This window comes from Engystomops pustulosus, chromosome 1, assembly GCF_040894005.1.
Source record: "Engystomops pustulosus chromosome 1, aEngPut4.maternal, whole genome shotgun sequence".
Taxonomy (NCBI): Eukaryota; Metazoa; Chordata; class Amphibia; order Anura; family Leptodactylidae; genus Engystomops; species Engystomops pustulosus.
The window spans coordinates 101,868,437-101,888,810 of record NC_092411.1 but is presented as its reverse complement, the minus strand read 5'-3'; the positions used below and the strand labels follow the sequence as shown (position 1 = coordinate 101,888,810).

Sequence of the window (20,374 nt, the reverse complement as noted above, 5' to 3'; positions counted from 1 at the left end):
ATATATATATATATACATATATATATATATATATTTTTTTTTTTTTAATTTTGAGTTAATTAATATTCTTTGGTAAACATTTCTTATAGAGGAAGGGGCCCATTTTTTTCTACTGTCCAGATATTCAGCTACAGTAGTTTAATGACCATAATGAGATCTTAGATGGTGCCATTAAATTTCATGTTATCACATAGAAAAATTATATTCTATAAATATAAATTAATATACAGTATTGCACTACAATTGTTCAACCATCTGGGCCAAAAAATATGCTACAGTCACAATTTTACATTGTGGCTTTCAAGAAGTTGGGAAGTGATGTCAAACTGTGTATAGTAAGGCACTGTCTATTGTCACAGCAAATGGTCTCATACACTAAATATAATGAAATAAAATGATATGCTGATACAAAATTGATGTTTTAAATAGCAATAAATAATGATAAGTTATGTAAAATAAATCTAGGAAACAATAAACCTGCTTACCTTCATTCATAAGTTTCAAGGCCTTGCTGGTAAGTGAATGTGTTGCCACACAGTAATATGGATCTTGTTTGTCCCAGCTGTCGGTGGAAACTTTTATGTGGGTGCTAGACACATAGGTGCCACTGGTTTGCAGTACTGAATTGAAGGCCTTGAAGCCATTGGTAAAGCTGTTATTGGACTTGTCGCTCCAGCTGAAGTTAATAGTTGGTGGAATATAATCTTTGGCCAAGCAACCAATTGTGACCGTGGAGTCCAGAGACTTTCCACAAGAAATGAGTGGAAAGAGAGATGGTGCCTGCTCTGCAGCTGAGAATACAAGCAGAAGGTGGGAGCAATGAGTTTTTGGTTAGGAGGTGAAGTTCAGCAAAGCTAAGAGAAGGCTTGAAATGAGCTTCAGTTAAAGTTAGTTGTACATTGAGAGTTAGTAATAAGGATGGAACTACACAGTCAAGGAAAGGAAAGAGATTAGAGTTCTATTCCTCAGTAAGTATAATGTATTCTCATGACCAAAACATATGCACTGCACCAGATGAAAGGCTAAAATTATTGAGATACTATAATCAACTTATTGTATTGTTATGAAATATACCATTAAAATAAATTTCACTCCATAGACAATTCCTTGTAATCTCATTCTTAAGAACATGAAGTTATGTTTTCACCACTTATGTTGCTAAATAAGAAGTAGTGCCTATATTATTAGTATTAATTAGCAGGCCATTACTTTTGTCCTCCAATTGAATTTGCTTAGATGCTTAGATTGCTTCTATATGCATATATATTGCCGATATGATGCACTCTGTATGTAATACACAGTATCATAGCTAAGAAACCAATAGACAAAAGTGTACTTACTTGGTTTTACAAGGTAGAGTATGATTATATAGTCTAAAAGCCATGGCACTCTATAAGGAATACTTAGATATGTAATATGTGGATCGGACTATGTTCTCATTGTAGTTCAATGATAATAAGTGGACCATATATCTCTATGGACTACAGTCCAAAACAACATAACAGAGTATGAAGCGTCACTTAACTTTATCTTAGAAATGAGGTTGCTAAAAAATGTTATTAAATATTAACACGTAATATAAAATTCATCTGGATGGTTAGAGTAGCAGTAGAGTTAGAGAATATATTTGTGGAAATGGATTTCAGTGGAATAGATGAATCTCTGGAACCAGACATATTTAACAATACATTCATGTTTGAGCCTTACTTTACCCATTGCACTTTCTCTCGAATCATATGATTACTTCTACTAATTTGAAGCAATAATACTTGCTCAGATCTAAAACGTGATATATTCCAAATGAGCATTCTTATGAGTTTCTGCATAGTACTACATTTCCACCGAAGATTCTGCTCCATTACAATAACTATTCTGTGAATTCTGCAGAATCCATATACTTTACAGGTTTTCACATTTCATTGATTAACTGAATTTATGTTTGTGATATCGTATCCTTAATCATGTCTTATTGTTTCCATGTTAATAATATAATAATGTATTTTTATACATTTACCAAACAACATTATAGTAGCTGTGTATGGACTGCTTTCTACACCACTATACTGTATCCCTATGCTTTTTACCAAGCTACAATGTATCCTCTATATTTCCTACCAAGTTATGCTATACTCGCTATGCTTTCTTTGTACTTATACTGCACCTGCTATGCCTTCTACTGAGCTATAATGTATCCTCTATATATTTTCTACCAAGCTATCCTGTACTTACAATGCTTTCTTTGTACCTATACTGCACCTGCTATGCCTTCTACTGAGCTATAATGTATCCTCTATATATTTTCTACCAAGCTATCCTGTACTTACAATGCTTTCTTTGTACCTATACTGCACCTGCTATGCCTTCTACTGAGCTATAATGTAGCCACTATACATTCTACCAAGCTGTACTGTAGCTTTCTACCAAGCTATAACATATCCACTATAAGTATGACTGAGCTGTAGTGTTCTCACTATGCTTTCTACCAAGCTTTAATGTACTTTCAATGCTGTCTATTATACCAAACTATACTGTAAATGCTGTTTTGTACCGTTTTATACTGTACCGGCCATGCTATCTCACAAGTTGTACTGTACCCACTTTGCTTTCTAACAGTCTATACTGTACATTCAATGCTTCCTACCCAGCTATACTGTACCCAATATGCTTTCCACTGAGCTGTACTGTACCCATTGTTTCCTATAGAGCTATACTGTATATGCTATGCTTTCTATACAGCTATACTATAACCACTATGTTTCCTAGTACATGATATTAATATACATACTATGCTTTCTATACAGCTATACTGTAACCACTATGTTTCCTTGTACACAATAATATACATGCTATGCTTTCTACACAGCTATACTATAACCATTATATTTCCTAGTAACCTAAAATATACATGCTATGCTTTCTACTAGTAAATTCTGTACCTGCTAGGCTTTCTACAAAGCTGTTTCCTACTGAGCTTTACTATAAACACTATCCATTCTACTGAGCTATACTGTATATACTATTCATTCTACTGAGCTATACTGTATAAACTATCCATTCTACTGAGCTATACTGTATATGCTATCCATTCTACTGAGCTATACTGTATATACTATCCATTCTACTGAGCTATACTGTATATACTATCCATTCTACTGAGCTATACTGTATATGCTATCCATTCTACTGAGCTATACTGTACATGCTATCCATTCTACTGAGCTATACTGTATATACTATCCATTCTACTGAGCTATACTGTATACACTATCCATTCTACTGAGCTATACTATATATACTATCCATTCTACTGAGCTATACTGTATATACTATCCATTCTACTGAGCTTTACTATAAACACTATCCATTCTACTGAGCTATACTGTATATGCTATCCATTCTACTGAGCTATACTGTACATGCTATCCCTTCTACTGAGCTATACTATACACACTATCCATTCTACTGAGCTATACTGTATACACTATCCATTCTACTGAGCTATACTGTATATACTATCCATTCTACTGAGCTATACTGTATATGCTATCCATTCTACTGAGCTATACTGTACATGCTATCCATTCTACTGAGCTATACTGTATATACTATCCATTCTACTGAGCTATACTGTATACACTATCCATTCTACTGAGCTATACTATATATACTATCCATTCTACTGAGCTATACTGTATATACTATCCATTCTACTGAGCTTTACTATAAACACTATCCATTCTACTGAGCTATACTGTATATGCTATCCATTCTACTGAGCTATACTGTACATGCTATCCCTTCTACTGAGCTATACTATACACACTATCCATTCTACTGAGCTATACTGTATACACTATCCATTCTACTGAGCTATACTGTATATGCTATCCATTCTACTGAGCTATACTGTACATGCTATCCCTTCTACTGAGCTATACTATACACACTATCCATTCTACTAAGCTATACTGTATATGCTATCCCTTCTACTGAGCTATACTATACACACTATCCATTCTACTAAGCTATACGGTATATGCTATCCATTCTACTGAGCTATACTGTACATGCTATCCCTTCTACTGAGCTATACTATACACACTATCCATTCTACTGAGCTATACTGTATATACTATCCATTCTACTGAGCTATACTGTACACACTATCCATTCTACTGAGCTATACTGTATATACTATCCATTCTACTGAGCTATACTGTACATGCTATCCCTTCTACTGAGCTATACTGTATAAACTATCCATTCTACTGAGCTATACTATACACACTATCCATTCTACTGAGCTATACTGTACATGCTATCCCTTCTACTGAGCTATACTATACACACTATCCATTCTACTGAGCTATACTGTACATGCTATCCCTTCTACTGAGCTATACTATACACACTATCCATTCTACTGAGCTATACTATACACACTATCCATTCTACTGAGCTATACTGTATATACTATCCATTCTACTGAGCTATACTATACACACTATCCATTCTACTGAGCTATACTATATATACTATCCATTCGACTGAGCTATACTGTATATACTATCCATTCTACTGAGCTATACTATATATACTATCCATTCGACTGAGCTATACTGTATATACTATCCATTCTACTGAGCTATACTATACACACTATCCATTCTACTGAGCTATACTGTATACACTATCCATTCTACTGAGCTATACTGTATACACTATCCATTCTACTGAGCTATACTGTATATACTATCCATTCTACTGAGCTATACTGTATACACTATCCATTCTACTGAGCTATACTGTATATACTATCCATTCTACTGAGCTATACTATACACACTATCCATTCTACTGAGCTATACTATACACACTATCCATTCGACTGAGCTATACTATATATACTATCCATTCGACTGAGCTATACTGTACATACTATCCATTCTACTGAGCTATACTATACACACTATCCATTCTACTGAGCTATACTGTATACACTATCCATTCTACTGAGCTATACTGTATATACTATCCATTCTACTGAGCTATACTGTATATACTATCCATTCTACTGAGCTATACTGTATACACTATCCATTCTACTGAGCTATACTGTATATACTATCCATTCTACTGAGCTATACTATACACACTATCCATTCTACTGAGCTATACTGTATATACTATCCATTCTACTGAGCTATACTATACACACTATCCATTCTACTGAGCTATACTGTATACACTATCCATTCTACTGAGCTATACTGTATATACTATCCATTCTACTGAGCTATACTATACACACTATCCATTCTACTGAGCTATACTGTATACACTATCCATTCTACTGAGCTATACTGTATATACTATCCATTCTACTGAGCTATACTGTATGTACTATCCATTCTACTGAGCTATACTGTATACACTATCCATTCTACTGAGCTATACTGTATATGCTATCCATTCTACTGAGCTATACTGTATACACTATCCATTCTACTGAGCTATACTGTATATGCTATCCATTCTACTGAGCTATACTGTACATGCTATCCATTCTACTGAGCTATACTATACACACTATCCATTCTACTGAGCTATACTGTATATACTATCCATTCTACTGAGCTATACTGTATACACTATCCATTCTACTGAGCTATACTGTATATGCTATCCATTCTACTGAGCTATACTGTATACACTATCCATTCTACTGAGCTATACTGTATATGCTATCCATTCTACTGAGCTATACTGTAACTGTTATGCTTTATACTAAGCTATACTGTACCTGCTATGAATGCTACTGGGCTATACTGTAACCGATATGCTTTCTAATAAACTATACTGTGAAGGCTATTCTTTCTACAAAGCTGTACTATATTTGCTATGTACTGTAACTGCTATGCTTTCTACTGGGCTATACTGTATCTGCAAAGTTTATTGAACTATATTGTATCTGCTATATTTTCTGATGAGCTATACTGTATAGAATCTTTTATGTTTTCTACTGAGCTATGGTATGCTGTACCTATTCTTCTAAACCAATTCCCTTGTGGTTTTTGTTTAGGATTAATGTACCAAAATACTAAGATACTGTAAATTGAACATTGATATAATGTCCAATATTTTGCTTGTGTCCTGCTATGCTACAATATACCTACCATTCCTCTACTTTTCTGAACCATATATGCTTCTTGTGAAGTTATACAGTACTATATGTGCTATGTTTTCTGTTTTAATGGTGTGCCTTATATGGACCTGCTGTGTACCAAGTAGTCCTCTATATGCTGTGGTTTGTTGCTAGCTATTCTGTAGCTTCTGTGCTTTTAGCTAGCTATCCTGTACCTGCTGTGCTTTTTAGCTAGCTATCCTGTACCTGCTGTGCTTTTTAGCTAGCTATCCTGTACCTGCTGTGCTTTGTAGCTAGCTATCCTGTACCTGCTGTGCTTTGTAGCTAGCTATCCTGTACCTGCTGTGATTTGTAGCTAGCTATCCTATACCTGCTGTGCTTTGTAGCTAGCTATCCTGTACCCGCGGTGCTTTGTAGCTAGCTATCCTGTACATGCTGTGCTTTGTAGCTAGCTATCCTGTACCTGCTGCGCTTTGTAGCTAGCTATCCTGTACCGTCTGTGCTTTGTAGCTAGCTATCCTGTACCTGCTGTGATTTGTAATTAGCTATCCTGTACCTGCTGTGCTTTGTGGCTAGCTATCCTGTACCTGCTGTGCTTTGTAGCTAGCTATCCTGTACCGGCTGTGCTTTGTAGCTAGCTATCCAGTACCAGCTGTGCTTTGTAGCTAGCTATGCTGTACCTGCTGTGCTTTGTAGCTAGCTATCCTGTACCTGCTGTGCTTTGTAGCTAGCTACCCTGTACCGTCTGTGCTTTGTAGCTAGCTATCCTGTACCTGCTGTGCTTTGTAGCTAGCTATCCTGTACCTGCTGTGCTTTGTAGCTAGCTACCCTGTACCTGCTGTGCTTTGTAGCTAGCTATTCTGTACCTGCTGTGCTTTGTAGCTAGCTATCCTCTACCTGCTGTGCTTTGTAGCTAGCTATCCTCTACCTGCTGTAGTTTGTAGCTAGTTGTCCTGTACCTGGTGTAGTTTGTAGCTAGTTGTCCTGTACCTGCTGGGATTTTCTGCTATGTATTCTGTACCTCCTGTGCTTTGTAGCTAGCTATCCTGTACCTGCTGTGCTTTGTAGCTAGCTATCCTGTACCTGCTGTGCTTTGTAGCTAAGTATCCTCTACCTGCTGTAGTTTGTAGCTAGTTTTCCTGTACCTGCTGTAGTTTTTAGCTAGCTATCCTGTACCTGCTATGCTTTGTAACTAGTTGTCCTGTACCTGCCGTGCTTTGTAGCTAGCTATCCTATACCTACTGTGCTTTTTAGCTAGCTATCCTGTACCTGCTTGTGCTTTGTAGCTAGCTATCGTGTAACTGCAATGGTTTGTAGCTAGTTATCATGTACCTGCTGTGATTTATAGCTAGTTATCCTGTACCTGCTGTGATTTATAGCTAGTTATCCTGTACCTGCTGTGCTTTGTAGCTAGTTGTCCTGTACCTGCTGTGCTTTGTAGCTAGCTATCCTATACCTGCTGTGCTTTATAGCTAGCTATCCTGTACCTGCTGTGATTTGTAGCTAGCTATCCTGTACCTGCTGTGATTTGTAGATAGCTATCCTATACCTGCTGTGCTTTGTAGCTAGCCATCCTATATCTGCTGTGCTTTGTTGCTAGCTATCCTGTACCCGCTGTGCTTTGTTGCTAGCTATCCTGTACCTGCTGTGCTCTGTAGCTAGCTGCCGTGTACCTGCTGTGCTTTGTAGCTAGCTATCCTGTACCTGCTGTACTTTGTAACTAGCTCTCCTGTACCTTCTGGGATTTGCTGCTACGTATTCTCTACCTGCTGTAGTTTGTAGCTAGCTACCCTGTATCTGCTGTGGTTTGTAGCTAGCTACCCTGTACCGACTATGCTTTGTAGCTAGCTACCCTGTACCTGCTGTGCTTTGTAGCTAGCCATCCTGTACTTGCTGTGCTTTGCAGCTAGCTATCCTCTACCTGCTGTGCTTTGTAGCTAGCTATCCTGTACCTGCTGTGCTGTGCATCCAGCAGTCCTCTGCTTGTTGTGCTTTGTTGCTAGCTATCCTCTACCTGCTGTAATTTGTAGCTAGTTATCCTATACCTGCTGTTCTTTGTAGCTAGCTACCCTGTACCTGCTGTGCTTTGTAGCTAGCTACCCTGTACCTGCTGTGCTTTGTAGCTAGCTATCCTGTACCTACTGTGCTTTGTAGCTAGCTATGCTATACATGCTGTGCTTTGTAGCTAGCGATCCTGTACCTGTTGTGCTTTGTAGCTAGCTATCCTGTACCTGCTGTGCTTTGTAGCTAGCTATGCTGTACCTGCTGTGCTGTGTAGCTAGCTACCCGGTACCTGCTGTGCCTTGTAGCTAGCTATCCTGTACCTACTGTGCTTTCTAGCTTGATACCCTGTAACTGTTGTGCTTTGTGGCTAGCTACCCTGTACCTGCTGTGGTTTGCAGCTAGCTACCCTGTACCTTCTATGCTTTGTAGCTAGCTACCCTGTACCTGCTGTGCTTTGTAGCTAGCCATCCTGTACCTGCTATCCTCTACCTGCTCTGTTTTGTAGCTAGCTATCCTTTACCTGCTGTGCTGTGCATCCAGCAGTCCTCTGCTTGTTGTGCTTTGTTGCTAGCTGCTGTACCTGCTGTAATTTGTATCTAGCCATCCTATACCCATAGCTCCCAACCGTCCCGATTTTGACGGGACTTTCCCGTTTTTCGTACCCCTGCCCCGCGTCACGGGCAGCTATGATATTGTCACGGATTCTCCCCCCAGGTCCCGCTGTGTCCCGCTGCTGTGTCCGCATAGTAAATACTTTGAAAGTCTGAACTCACAGTACAGAATGGCTTCTACAGACATCGGGAGGGAATCCTTTTCAGAGAAGTGTCGGGCTTAGCGCAGAGCAGGGACCACGTCATCAGCTTCAGATCTGTCCATATATGGTCACTGCATCTCCTAGGGTTCTCCAGAGCAGACATCGGGCAGGGAATCCTTTTCAGAGAAGTGTCGGCTTAGTGGAGAGAGCAGGGACTACGTCATCAGCTCAGATCTCTATCTGTCCATATATGGTCTCCAGGTCTTCCCCAGACACAAGCTCTTTATATAATTAAATTACATAAAGTTTTGCCCAGGCTGAGATTCGAACCTGGGACCCTCTGCACCATAGACAGGAGCCTAACTAACTGAGCTATAAGCCCAGTGATACAGAGCTGAGGATTTCTGGTAAGTAAGACATGTTATCAGCCAGTGTTACATTGTGATACAGACTAATGCACTGATATATAGTGAGGGATCTTCTCAGAGATTATTATTGTAATTATTGAGACTATTATTATTATTATAAATTTTATTATTATGGAGATGATTATTAATAATGGTAAAAATAATAATAATCATCTCAATAATAATAATAATAATAATAATAGTCTCAATAATTACAATAATCTGAGAAGATCCCTCCCTATATACCAAGGCAGTATATAGTTCTTAGTTACCAAAATTCTCCACTTGTTAATCACTGAGGTTATAGCTCAGTGGGTTGAGGCGCTGTGTTATTATTGTACATGGACACTGCAGGTTCTGGGTTCAAATCCCAATGAGGATAATATTTTTATTTTTTTTTTTTTTAAATTATGATTTTTATTATTTTTAATATGGCTAAAATTTGGGGCGTGGCCAGGGAGTGATTGGGGGTGTGGCTTAGGGGGATCGCCGCGGCACGCTACGCGTGCCGCCATTTTGTCCCTCTTTCCTTTTCCCAAATGTTGGGAGGTATGCTATACCTGCTGTGCTTTGTAGCTAGATTTCCTGTACCTGCTGTGCTTTTTAGCTATCTACCTTGCACCTGTTATGGTGTGTAGCTAGCTATCCTATACCTGCTGTCTTTTGTAGCTAGCTATCCTATACCTGCTGTAGTTTGAAGCTAGCTATCCTATACCTGCTGTAATTTGTAGCTAGCTAACCTAAACCTGCTGTGCTTTGTAGCTAGCTATCCTATACCTGTGTTGATTTGTAGTTAGCTATCCTATACCTGCTGTGCTTTGTAGCTAGCTATCCTTTACCTGTTGTGCTTTGTAGCTAGCTATCCTGTACCTGCTGTGATTTGTAGCTAGCTATCCTATACCCGCAGTGGTTTGTAGCATGTTATCCTGTACCTGCTGCGCTTTGTAGCTAGCTATCCTGTACCTGCTGTGCTTTGTAGCTAGCTATCCTATGCCTGCTGTGCTTTGTAGCTAGCTATCCTGTGCCTGCTGTGCTTTGTAGCTAGCTATCCTGTGCCTGCTGTGCTTTGTAGCTAGCTATCCTGTGCCTGGTGTGCTTTGTAGCTAGCTATCCTGTACCGTCTGTGCTTTGTAGCTAGCTATCCTGTACCTGCTGTGATTTGTAGCTAGCTATTCTGTACCTGCTGTGCTTTGTAGCTAGCTATCCTGTACTTGCTGTGCTTTGTAGCTAGCTATCCTGTACCTGCTGTGCTTTGTAGCTAGCTATCCTGTACCTGCTGTGTTTGCAGCTAGCTATCCTATACCCGCAGTGGTTTGTAGCATGTTATCCTGTACCTGCTGTGCTTTGTAGCTAGCTATCCTGTACCTGCTGTGCTTTGTAGCTAGCTATCCTATGCCTGCTGTGCTTTGTAGCTAGCTATCCTGTACCCGCTGTGCTTTGTAGCTAGCTATCCCGTACCGTCTGTGCTTTGTAGCTAGCTATCCTGTACCTGCTGTGATTTGTAGCTAGCTATTCTGTACCTACTGTGCTTTGTAGCTAGCTATCCTGTACCTGCTGTGCTTTGTAGCTAGCTAGCCTGTACCGTCTGTGCTTTGTAACTAGCTATCCTGTACCTGCTGTGATTTGTAGCTAGCTATCCTATATCCGCAGTGGTTTGTAGCATCTTATCCTGTACTTGCTGTGCTTTGTAGCTAGCTATCCTATACCTGCTGTGCTTTGTAGCTAGCTATCCTGTACTTGTTGTGCTTTGTAGCTAGCTATCCTATACCTGCTGTGGTTTGTAGCTAGCTACCCTGTACCTGCTGTGCTTTGTAGCTAGCTATCCTATACCTGTTGTGCTTTGTAGCTAGCTATCCTGTACTTGCTGTGCTTTGTAGATAGCTGTCCTATACCTGCTGTGGTTTGTAGCTAGCTACCCTGTACCTGCTGTGCTTTGTAGCTAGCTATGCTGTACCTGCTGTGCTTTGTAGCTAGCTATCCTATACCTGCTGTGCTTTGTAGCTAGCTATCCTGTACTTGCTGTGCTTTGTAGCTAGCTATCCTATACCTGCTGTGGTTTGTAGCTAGCTATCCTGTACCTGCTGTGCTTTGTAGCTAGCTATCCTATACCTGCTGTGGTTTGTAGCTAGCCACCCTGTACCTGCTGTGCTTTGTAGCTAGCTATCCTATACCTGCTGTGCTTTGTAGCTAGCTATCCTGTACTTGCTGTGCTTTGTAGCTAGCTATCCTATACCTGCTGTGCTTTGTAGCTAGCTATGTTGTACCTGCTGTGCTTTGTAGCTAGCTATGTTGTACCTGCTGTGCTTTGTAGCTAGTTATCCTGTACCCGCTGTGCTTTGTAGCTAACTATCCTATACCAGCAGTGGTTTGTAGCTAGCTATCCTGTACCTGCTGTAGTTTGCAGCTAGCTATCCTGTACCTGCTGTGCTTTGTAGCTAGCTATCCTATACCTGCTGTGCTTTGTAGCTAGCTATCCTGTACCTGCTGTGCTTTGTAGCTAGTTATCCTGTACCTGCTGTGCTTTGTAGCTAACTATCCTATACCAGCAGTGGTTTGCAGCTAGCTGTCCTGTACCTACTGTAGTTTGTGGCTAGCTATCCTGTACCTGCTGTGCTTTGTAGCTAGCTATCCTGTACCTGTTGTACTTTGTAGCTAGCCATCCTATATCTGCTATGCTTTGTAGCTAGCTATCCTGTACCTGCCGTGATTTGTAGCTAGCTATCCTGTACCTGCTGTGCTTTGTAGCTAGCTATCCTGTACCTGCCGTGCTTTGTAGCATGTTATCCTGTACTGGCTGTACTTTGTAGCTAGCTATCATATCCTATAGCTGCTGTGGCTTGTAGCTAGCCATCCTGTACCTGCTGTGCTTTGTAGCTAGCTATCCTATACCTGCTGTGGTTTGTAGCTATGTCTTTTGATGGGACATATGGTACCTGCTATGGTTTCTACTTAGCTGTTCTGTACTTATCGCTTTTTATCTGAGCTATATTATATTAATAATATTATATTTTTATTAAGCTGTATGGTACCTGCTATGGGTTCTGTATCTATAGCTTTATACTGGTCATGATTTCTGCTGTTCTATACTTTTCTAGCTATGCTTTATGCTGTAATATGCCTAAACTATGCTGAACTTGCTAAGCTTTTAACTGACATAATATTGCTAAAACAGTCTATCAAGTATTCAGATATAAAATATCTATAAACTATACGATAGTTTAATGAATAAAAGCAGTATATATAAACAACTATGCAAAGGTAAAACTATGTAGAGCTGATACATGAAAAATAAACAGTAGATTTATTGCTTTTCATATGCTGTAACCAAACCCTATTGCTGTTAAATATCATAGTCTAAAAAAAAAATAATACAAATGACTGCTGACTAAAATCTAGCAATATCATTTATAAGACAGAATATTCTTATAAATAATACAAATGACTGCTGACTAAAATCTAGCAATATCATTTATAAGACAGAATATTCACAGAATACAATATAACATATTAAATTAAATAAATAAAGGATTAAATGCATAGCACCATTTAGGACAATAATGTGTTGTACTAAGTGATTAGTCGAAACATAAAGCTATAAAAAATATAGAAATGTTTCCAAAATCTCTTACCAGAGTTTTGATCCTTGCACTTTGTATATGAATATAATTGTAAAGTTTTGATCCTTATTAAAAATCTAAAATGCTCAAACTACTGCATGCATTTACAGATAATGAGAATGATATATAAAGATATATAATATATAAACATATATTAAATATATATATGTATATGGAATATAAATATGAATACGTTTTGATCCTTATTAAAAATCTGATCAAGATTGATGGATAGAATGATATATAAATGTATATGTACTTAATATTCATGTATTATATATATATGAATAGATCGAATATATATATATATATATTAGTTTTGGCTTGAGCAACTGAATATACAAAATGCTTTTGACTGTAAAACAATTAACTTATATTCTTGGTGGAGTTGTTTTACATTATGTATAGAATAAAGGTCTTCAAATGTTACATAAAATGTTATTAATGCACAGATTGTTGTATTGGTAAAAATTATTAAGATTAAAACATTAAATGCATCTATATATTAGATATATGTAGATACATTTTACCCAATTTTAATCTCTAAATGTTTGTTTTTTAAAGTTTTTTTTGAATGAACAAATATTGATTTGGATCATAAGAATAATAATAATAATAATATATTAGCTAATAGTATTATTTTAATTTTATATTGTTTAGAAAATATGTGTATACTCAATTGAGCTTTAGGAAAATTAATCTGCTAAAAATATAATCTGTGGTGATATTGTTTTTCTTGGAACCTGACAGCTGTGAGCAATAATTTATTCAAGTGTGACTTTCATGTCTACTTTTAGATTCTGGATCTTGCTAAGAACACATCTGGGGGTTTCAGTTACCACCCAAAACACCTGCTGGTTTCACTTCCCATTTCAAGGAACAGAAACTTGAAACTACAGTATGATAGAAAATCAGAGTTATAAGATAAATATCTAAAAAACTATTTTATATCTAAGTTAATTTAGCAATATTAAGAGTAATAAGAATAATTTAAAATTAATAAGTTGGTTGACATAAGTTTAAAATTTTGGCAAGTATTATTACATATTATTATAGTTTTCTATTTAAAATTTATTTTCATTTCAGACAGAAAATTAGTTAAGGAAAGGCTATCTTTTAAGGAAAAGAACATTTTACATTTACATATATTTTTTAAATTCTAATCATGTTTAAAACTTAAATTATTACATAATATTTGAATATTAAGTGAAAGGTTATTATTAATGAAGAAATGGATAAACATAAAAATAAATACCAACTTTTTCCCAATTTTAAAGTACTGGTATGAATCAGATATATAAATAAGTTTTTAGCCCCCTATTATTTATTTAGTTTTGTAAACAATTTATCTTCAGCAGAGATAGATTTAGGGTATAATAAGAAGTTTGACTCAATTTTCTAACTGAAATATTGTACTATGATCTGAACTAATCCATGGTTTTTACAACACAACTTATTTACAGGCATAGAAATCACAAACAGGTTATACAGAAAAAAATTAATTTGTAACATTTGGTTTAACATTGTTACCTATTATTGGAATTTACTGTATAAAACATAATCATTCTTACCTGATGTCACAGTGACCAAGGTTCCTGGTCCCCATACATCCATAGCATTGTAGCACAATAATGAAATTCTTAAATGACCCTATACAAAATTCTGTCTAGTGTACAGAATTGTAGTTTATCAACATATATTTATAATAAATGACATGTCTCCCAAAAAAGTACTAAGGACTAATTTAAAAAAACTGTACCATCTTTTTAAGTATTTTTTGAACATAAACTGAGATCTTTGTTACAAAGTTTTCACATAGAAAATGCCAAAATATCAAACTTCTTGAGCATTTTAGGAAACTTAAACAAGATATTAAAATTATATAAACTTAAGAAATCCATTTTTGCACTTTTAGTATTGCATATAAAAACAAGTAGTAATAGAATAAAAATCTTACCTGATGTTACTGTGACCATCTGTCCGGGTCCCCAAATATCAAAAGCCCAGCTCACTGTGTCACCATTAACTGGCAAACCATTACAAAAATTCCCCCAGGTTCCCAAACAACAGTCTAACAATCTATCATAAAAATTAATATACAAATATCATCCTTTTCAATCTGCAACTGTAACAACATAAATCCTGTTGTAGGTTTGAAACACATCATTTAAACCTATTTTCTGGGTTTTGGTTTTTAATAAATAAATAAAAATAAGGTGCAAAATCATCAAAATCTCAGAAAAATAAGAGTAGCAAAGTAAAATTTTCTTACCTGATGTTACGGTGACCATTTGACCAGGACCCCATATATCAAAGTAGTCACAGTGACACAAATGGCTGTTACTAGGTGCCAAATACTGTTTGATTTGCCCTTAAGTAACTACTTTTGGCAAATTGCTACTATATCGATAATTTGTAATTTTGCAACATAAAATTATAAACAGAAATTGGTCTCAAGAATGTAATGTATATAAAAATAGAACCAATGCAATCTACCAGAAATAAGCAGTCACAGTTTTTTCCCTAATTAGACAAGACTAATTTTTAATAGCACTCAGATCAGATTTTTAGGTAAAAAAACATAAATAGATAAATTAATTTACTGTACCTGATGTGACAGTTACAAATGTGCCTGGTCCCCACACGTCAAATCTGTTGTACACAATAACACAGTTTGCAACTCTCCTTTATTAGAACCTTTAAGGACTTGCATGTTTACTGCAATCTAAGAACATTTCATAATACTCCTGAGACATTAGCAGCAGCCGCTTCCCCCTCCCTAGTCTTTCTTACTGGGCTTTGACATGGAAGCTTAATACTCAAGAATGATGATTTGTTTTCTATTTCAATACTGACTGGGTGGGTTATCTATCTTCTCCGGTGTACAGCGTGGAACGGTGCCACAGTACCGCCGCAGGGTCGTCATTGCAGTCTGTGGGGACGTATATGTGGCCGCAAATTTGCGGCCGCATGTACGTCCCTCCAGACGGCCGTGTGAATAAACCCTAAGAATCAAAATCTGGTGGGGGCCCCCATTGAATGTAGTTTAGACAGGGTAGAGCAATCGCTATATACAGCCTCTCCAGTAATAACTATATACAGCTCCCAGTATTCATGATATACAGCCCCCCAACAATAACTATATACAGCTCCCAGTAATCAATATATACAACCCCCCAGCAATCACTGTATACAGCCCCAAGTAATCACTATATACAACCCCCCAGCAACCACTATATACAGCCCCCTAGTAATCACTATATACAGCCCCCCAGTAATCACTATATACAGCCCCCAGCAACCACTATATACAGCCCCCTAGTAATCACTATATACAGCCCCCCAGTAATCACTATATACAGCCTCCCAGCGCTCACTATATACAGCCCCCCAGCAATCACTATATGCAGTCCCCCAGAAATCACTGTATACAGCTCACCAGTAATCATTATATACAGCCCCCCAGCATTCACTATATACAGCTCCACAGTAATCTCTATATGCACCCCCAGCATTAACTATATATAGTCCTCCCAATATTACCTATATAGAGTCCCACAGCATTAAATATATACAGTTCCCCTATAACAACTATATACAACCCCCTATAACAGTGGTGGCGAACCTATGGCACGGGTGCCAGAGGTGGCACTCAGAGCCCTTTCTGTGGGCACTCAGGACATCACCCCAGCACAGAGTTCACCAAACAGGACCAAATATATCAAGTCTTCCTGCAGTCCTAGGCAACTTAAGAGATGCTGCTCTTAGCATTATTTTACATTGACACTCCATTGACTGTTTGGAACTGCTTGAAAAGTGAGAAGGTGTTGATAGAACTGCATTATCTTTGGAGGTCTTTCTGCTACAGCCACCATTCTTCCACCATTCTTCCACCATTCTTCCCTGGAGAGAAGCTACAATAATAGTCTGAATTTGCCCACCTTCTTTCAACTGTATTGGTGTCCTCAGGCGGCCAATACAATTGAAAGAAGTGGAACAGGTAACAGTAAGTTACTGCTTAAAATGCCATGTTGGCACTTCACGGTAAATAAGTGGATTTTGGTTGTAGTTTGGGCACTCGATCTCTAAAAGGTTCGCCATCACTGCCCTATAATAACTATATACATACACCCATAATAACTATATACAGACACCCATAATAACCAGTGGCGTAACTAGAAGCTGATGGGCCCCAGTGCAAAGTCTGTGCCAGGCCCCCAACTATAATGTATGGTTTATAGTAATATTCTTCTCATATGGGAAAGTGACACCATAAGCGCCCCCTAAACCTCTTGGGCCCAGGTGCGATCGCAACCTCTGCACCCCCTCAAGTTGCTCCCCTGATAATAACTATATACACCCCCCTCATAATAACTAACTGTATACAGTCCCCCTATGATAACTATATACCCCCCATAATAACTATATACACCCCCTATAATAACTAGCTATATACAGTCACCCTATTATAATTATATACACATCCTATAATAACTAACTATATACAATTGCCCTATAAAACCTATATACAGTCCAAGGTAAAATAATGAAATTATAGTTCATCTTCCTCCGTTCCCCTAATCCATGCCGACCTCATCGTCTCCCCTCACGTTGTCCCTCGAAGGTGTACCAAGATGGTGACGTCCAGCCGACAGGAAGCGCAGTGACGTGGCACTCTGCGCCGGCGCAATGACGTCACACATTGTGCCGGCGTCAGCAGCAGGGCGCTGCCATCTTGAGTTTCTCCGGACCGTCTAATGGCAGAGGATCAAGAGAAGAAAAAATCAGGCTGGAACCGCGCTGCTCGATATCCACAATGTTTAATTCAAAATTCAAGTAGACAACGTGTTTCGGAAGTGGAATGCCTCCTTCATCAGGTCCGAAAACACAGTTTCTCTAATTATAACAGGAAATAAATACAATAAAAATTCTAAAAGATAATATCAGTCTTGGACATAGAATTGATATATAGGCGGTCCCCTGGTTACATACAAGATAGGTTCTGTAGGTTTGTTGAATTTGTATGTAAGTTGGAACTGTATATTTTATCATTGTAATCCCAGCCAGAACTTTTTGGGGCTCTGTGAGAATTAAATTTTAAAAATGTTGGGTTGTCATAAGAATCAATATTAACACTAAAGCTTCATTACAGACACCTGTGATAACGGTTACAGCTGTTTATCATAGCCTAGGACTGAAGTACAATAAATTACCAACATCCAGAGGTCCGTTTGTAACTAGGGGTCGTATGTAAGTCGAGTGTTCTTAAATTACACTGTCAGTGTGGGGTATCTGTATAACGCACATTGCAATACCTTTTGGGGGCTCTAGTTTACAGCCAGATTTATGTGTCAAATCCACATAGTTTATAAACCACAGAAAGGTGGCAGGTGGAGCAGGCAGAGATGGCAGCACAGTAAGGGGATGTCGCTGCAGGGGTGACTCTGTGAGGCCAGAACTGCCGTTGTCATCTAGTGGCAGTGTGTTGATCAACAACCCAAAGGTTGTTGAATGGTTGACTAGGTCATCCAATTCCTCAAATATAACATCTGACAACCCCAGCCAAGAGTCCTTAGGTTCCTCTGATACAACAATTAGTTGGCATGGCCCAGGAGAAGGTCAGCGGCCCTCACCTGTCCTCAACCAGGCTCTGTCCTGTTCCTTTCCCTCAGCCAGAGAGCTACTAGGTGGTCTGGGCTCAGCGCCACTATTCAGCGAGGACGAAGTGTTTGAGGACAGTCAGCAGCTGCTTTGCAGTGAATTGGTGGGGCAGACTTCCGCTGCTTTCTGCAGTAGGCAGGCTGTGCATACTGACATCGGTGAGGAGAGTAGCAGTGACCGGGAAACGCAAATTGACGATGATGTAGCCGATCGCACTTGGGAGCCGGGTGTAGGAGGGGATTCATCATCGTCGGGCGAAGAGAGTGTCAGCTTGCGGATCAGGCAGCAAGTCGCTACTGTGGCTGTGAGTCAGCAGGGTGGCAGCAGTGCGAGGACGGGAGCCAAACATCCGCGGGGTACAAATCCCGATTCGCAGGCCCAAATAAGCAGTGGCACAGGGGCTCAGTGAGGCAGCGGTGGTAGTAGTCGCTCAGTGCAGAGTGTTGGCGGTAAAATTACCACCTCAGCGGTGTGGCAGTTTTTTGTAAAGACACCAGAGGATCTGAGCGTGGGTATATGTCGTATCTGCGGGCAGAAAGTGAAGCGTGGCCAGGGAGCTAACCTTGGCACCATGGCCCTGCGCCAACACATGCAGCATCACCATCCAATGGCCTGGGAGAAACGGGTGTCAGATGAGGTCCATCCTGCAGGTGCAGTAACAGCAGCAGCACCTCGTGGCACACATGCTGTTTCAGCAAGTCAAGGCTCCAGCACCTCTGCCGAAGGGAGCTGTTTGTCTTTGACATCATCTCCCGGTCCAGATGCTCCTTCTTCTCGCTACGCATGGCGCCAGCAGTCGTTGAGCGAGGCGATTACAAAAAGACAACTCTATGCGTCCAGCCATCCTAAGGTGCAGAAGCTGACCGTGCTCTTGTCGAAATTGTTGGTACTGCAGTCTCTCCCTTTCCAAGTCGTGGACACTGCACCCTTCAGAGAACTAATGGCTTGTGCCGAACCGAGGTGGAGAGTTCCAAGCCACAATTTTTTTTTCCAAAAAGACTGTGCCAGCCCTTCACCAATATGTACAACAGAAGGTGGGCCAGTCCTTGAGCTTATCAGTTCCTTCCAAGGTGCACGGATGTGTGGAGCTGTAATTATGGTCAGGGCCAGTATATGTCCTTCCTGCCCAGCCACACCAACAACTTCCACAAGAGACGGCACTTTCTCCTCCACGTTGTCAAACTGCTGCTCCTGCGCCAGTGTCCGCCTCCTCCTTCTCCACCACCACCTCCACAAGTGCTGCTCCATCATACCACATGTGCAGGGCACAGCGGTGTCACGCAGTTCTACACCTGGTTTGCCTGGGCGAACGAAGTCACACAGGGGAGGAACTGCTCCGCGTCATGCAAGAAGAAATCAATGTGTGGCTTTCTCCACGACAACTAAAAATCGGAACCATGGTGACAGACAATGGGAGGAACATGGTGTCCGTGCTGCACCGAGGAGGGATGGTCCATGTGCCCTACATGGCGCATGTGTTCAATCTGGTAGTCAACAAGTTCCTGAAGTCTTACACCCATCTGCAAGACATTCTAAAAATGGCCAGGACACTGTGCACGCACTTCAGCCATTCTTACAAAGCAAAGCACACCCTCCTCGAGTTGCAGCGCCAGAACGGCCTACCCCAACATAGTCTGATATGCGATGTTTCCACCCGTTGGAATTCCAGCCTCCATATGTTAGACCGCCTGTATGAACAGAGAAAAGCCATTAATGATTTTTTGATGATGCAAGCGCACCGTAGTACTCCCCTGTGTAACTTTGATGTCAGCCACTGGCAGCTCAT

The 20,374-nt window shown here is 39.4% G+C and overlaps 2 gene segments (V, D, J or C); both read right to left on the bottom strand.

Annotated features, from left to right (window-relative positions):
* LOC140128472 (Ig mu chain C region-like) overlaps window positions 1-15,274 on the bottom strand; it is a 91,871-nt gene extending 76,597 nt beyond the window's left edge. The window contains 1 exon segment of the C gene segment in view: window positions 15,200-15,274. Coding sequence covers window positions 15,200-15,218 — 19 coding nt within the window.
* Window positions 1-20,374, bottom strand: part of LOC140128465 (immunoglobulin heavy constant mu-like) — a 476,316-nt gene that overhangs the window by 9,044 nt on the left and 446,898 nt on the right. Inside the window, 2 exon segments of the C gene segment in view lie at window positions 486-791; window positions 14,499-14,546. Of these exon segments, the coding sequence occupies window positions 486-791; window positions 14,499-14,546 (354 nt within the window).